The following is a 1763-nucleotide window of genomic DNA, read 5'->3' as shown; positions in this document are numbered from 1 at the left end:
AGGCATTTGATATCGATAGGTCAGTAAATCGATCACGTGATCGATTATGAGCATCTTCACTTCATCAGGTCGGGAACAATCGACATAGAAGAATTCATATTGGGAATCGCTTGGTTGGCACGATCCCAGAGTAATTTGAATAGCCCCCGCACCCCCACGGATGAGCCTCAACTTCCACGGAGCCATCCAGTGAGGGATGGTCGAAGCATCAAGCTGGCTTGGTAAGGATGCAGTAAGGATGTTCCCGTTACTCTCACTTGAGAAGATTCGGTATCGTCGTTCTGTGTAGTAGTAGTAGTAGTAGTAGTAGTAGTAGTGTAGCGAAAGTTCGTGTATTCGCGTTGGCACGCAAATGTATTTGTCTGGTCATTTGACTCTGTTGTTGTATTCCATTGGTGTTCCTGAGTCGCGACTGTACACTTTTGGTAGGAGCTCTGCCCCTCGTACGGTGTTGGTGGCTAAGAAGTGGGGAGACGATGATGCAACGGAAGCCTTGGTGGAAGTGGCTAATTGGGTCAGGAATGAAAGGGGACTAACAGTTCTACTTGATCCTAATGATCCTGATGGTAGTAGAAAACCCGGGTTCGAATCCCACCGGCGGTATTCTGTGGTCCAGCAGAGGATGTTCCGGGCTGTGTGGTATGATACCCTTGTTTCAGTTGCAGCACAGCGTGATCGAGGCCCGTTGTCGAAGTTTAGGTGTCTAGGGTGCAGGAAGAAGTGCGTTGAGGGAGATGGTGGAGAGGTAGATCCCCACTCAAGGGTTGTGGTTTCGAGGTGATCATTTCCTCTATGTAGGGTGTTCGTATGGTGATGGCAGATGGTAAGGAAGTGATGCTGGCAGACCCTGATACGTACGATTGCGAACCTGTGATGGTCGACCTGGTTATTTGCCTCGGTGGTGATGGCACTGTCCTGCGAACGATAATGTGGCTTGAAAGTAACCAGTTTTAGGATGGGCACTACTTGTTAGAGAGAATTCTGAAAAAGTCGTTCGTCGAAAGGTTGTGATGCGGTATATATTTCCTCCCTAGTGGAAACGAAAGGGAGGAAATGCATGATGGAGTTCTGTTGCGGTTGCTCGCGGCCATTTTACGTTTCAATCGTCGTAATCAGGGAGATTAGATCTTTCAGAAGAGTATCAGCATATCCAAACTATATTAGTGATCAAGATTCGGAGCAGGAAGGCAAGTTTGTGTCTCATCTCAGCCGACAACTTGTATCGACGTGGTAACATAGTATCGCTGATGCCTCCACCGGTGGTGGCGTTCGCTCTCGGCAGTCTAGGGTTCCTCACACCACACTCTTTCGAAAAGTAAGCTCCCTTCTTTGCCTTAATAAACGCATCCTTCCGGACCACTCGGGTGAGTGCGGTGTTGTGTTGCGCACGTTTAGTGTCAGGCGACGATCTTCATCACAAACCTTTGTATTGGTAGGAGTTTTATCCTTTTCCCTGATGCAGGTATCGAGAGCTCCTTAACAAGGTCTTTGACGCACCAGTAGAGGATGTACTCAAGGCGAATGATGAGGAAAAATCAAAGGTGAGGGGGACTATACCGGGACTTAATATGTGATCACAATTTCATTCACTACTTTTCCCCGATATATGGTGGGGATACCCTATATACAGTTAGACAGTGGACCAGCGCGATCGGGCTTGTCGGGTATCTAACTGAATCCTTCACACTTGAGTGAAATCGATGGCGACAGCACGAGCCGATCCCATGCGGTCTAGATGGCCACCATATAACCTAGTGCACAAT

The 1763-nt window shown here is 48.2% G+C and overlaps 1 protein-coding gene across 1 annotated transcript; it reads left to right on the top strand.

Annotated features, from left to right (window-relative positions):
• Positions 1–352: 352 nt before the first annotated feature.
• Pmar_PMAR012839 (conserved hypothetical protein) lies at positions 353–1541 on the top strand (the record flags this gene model as incomplete). Its single annotated transcript, XM_002779222.1, has 5 exons — positions 353–566; positions 708–745; positions 799–940; positions 1210–1315; positions 1463–1541. Coding segments are annotated over 5 exons (579 nt in total), but the record flags the coding sequence as incomplete, so codon positions are not given.
• Between the last annotated feature and the right edge of the window lie 222 nt (positions 1542–1763).

This window comes from Perkinsus marinus (assembly GCF_000006405.1).
Source record: "Perkinsus marinus ATCC 50983 genomic scaffold scf_1104296947674, whole genome shotgun sequence".
Classification (NCBI taxonomy): Eukaryota; Perkinsozoa; order Perkinsida; family Perkinsidae; genus Perkinsus; species Perkinsus marinus.
Note: the sequence above shows the minus strand (reverse complement) of the source record. Positions and strands in the feature narration are given on the sequence as shown.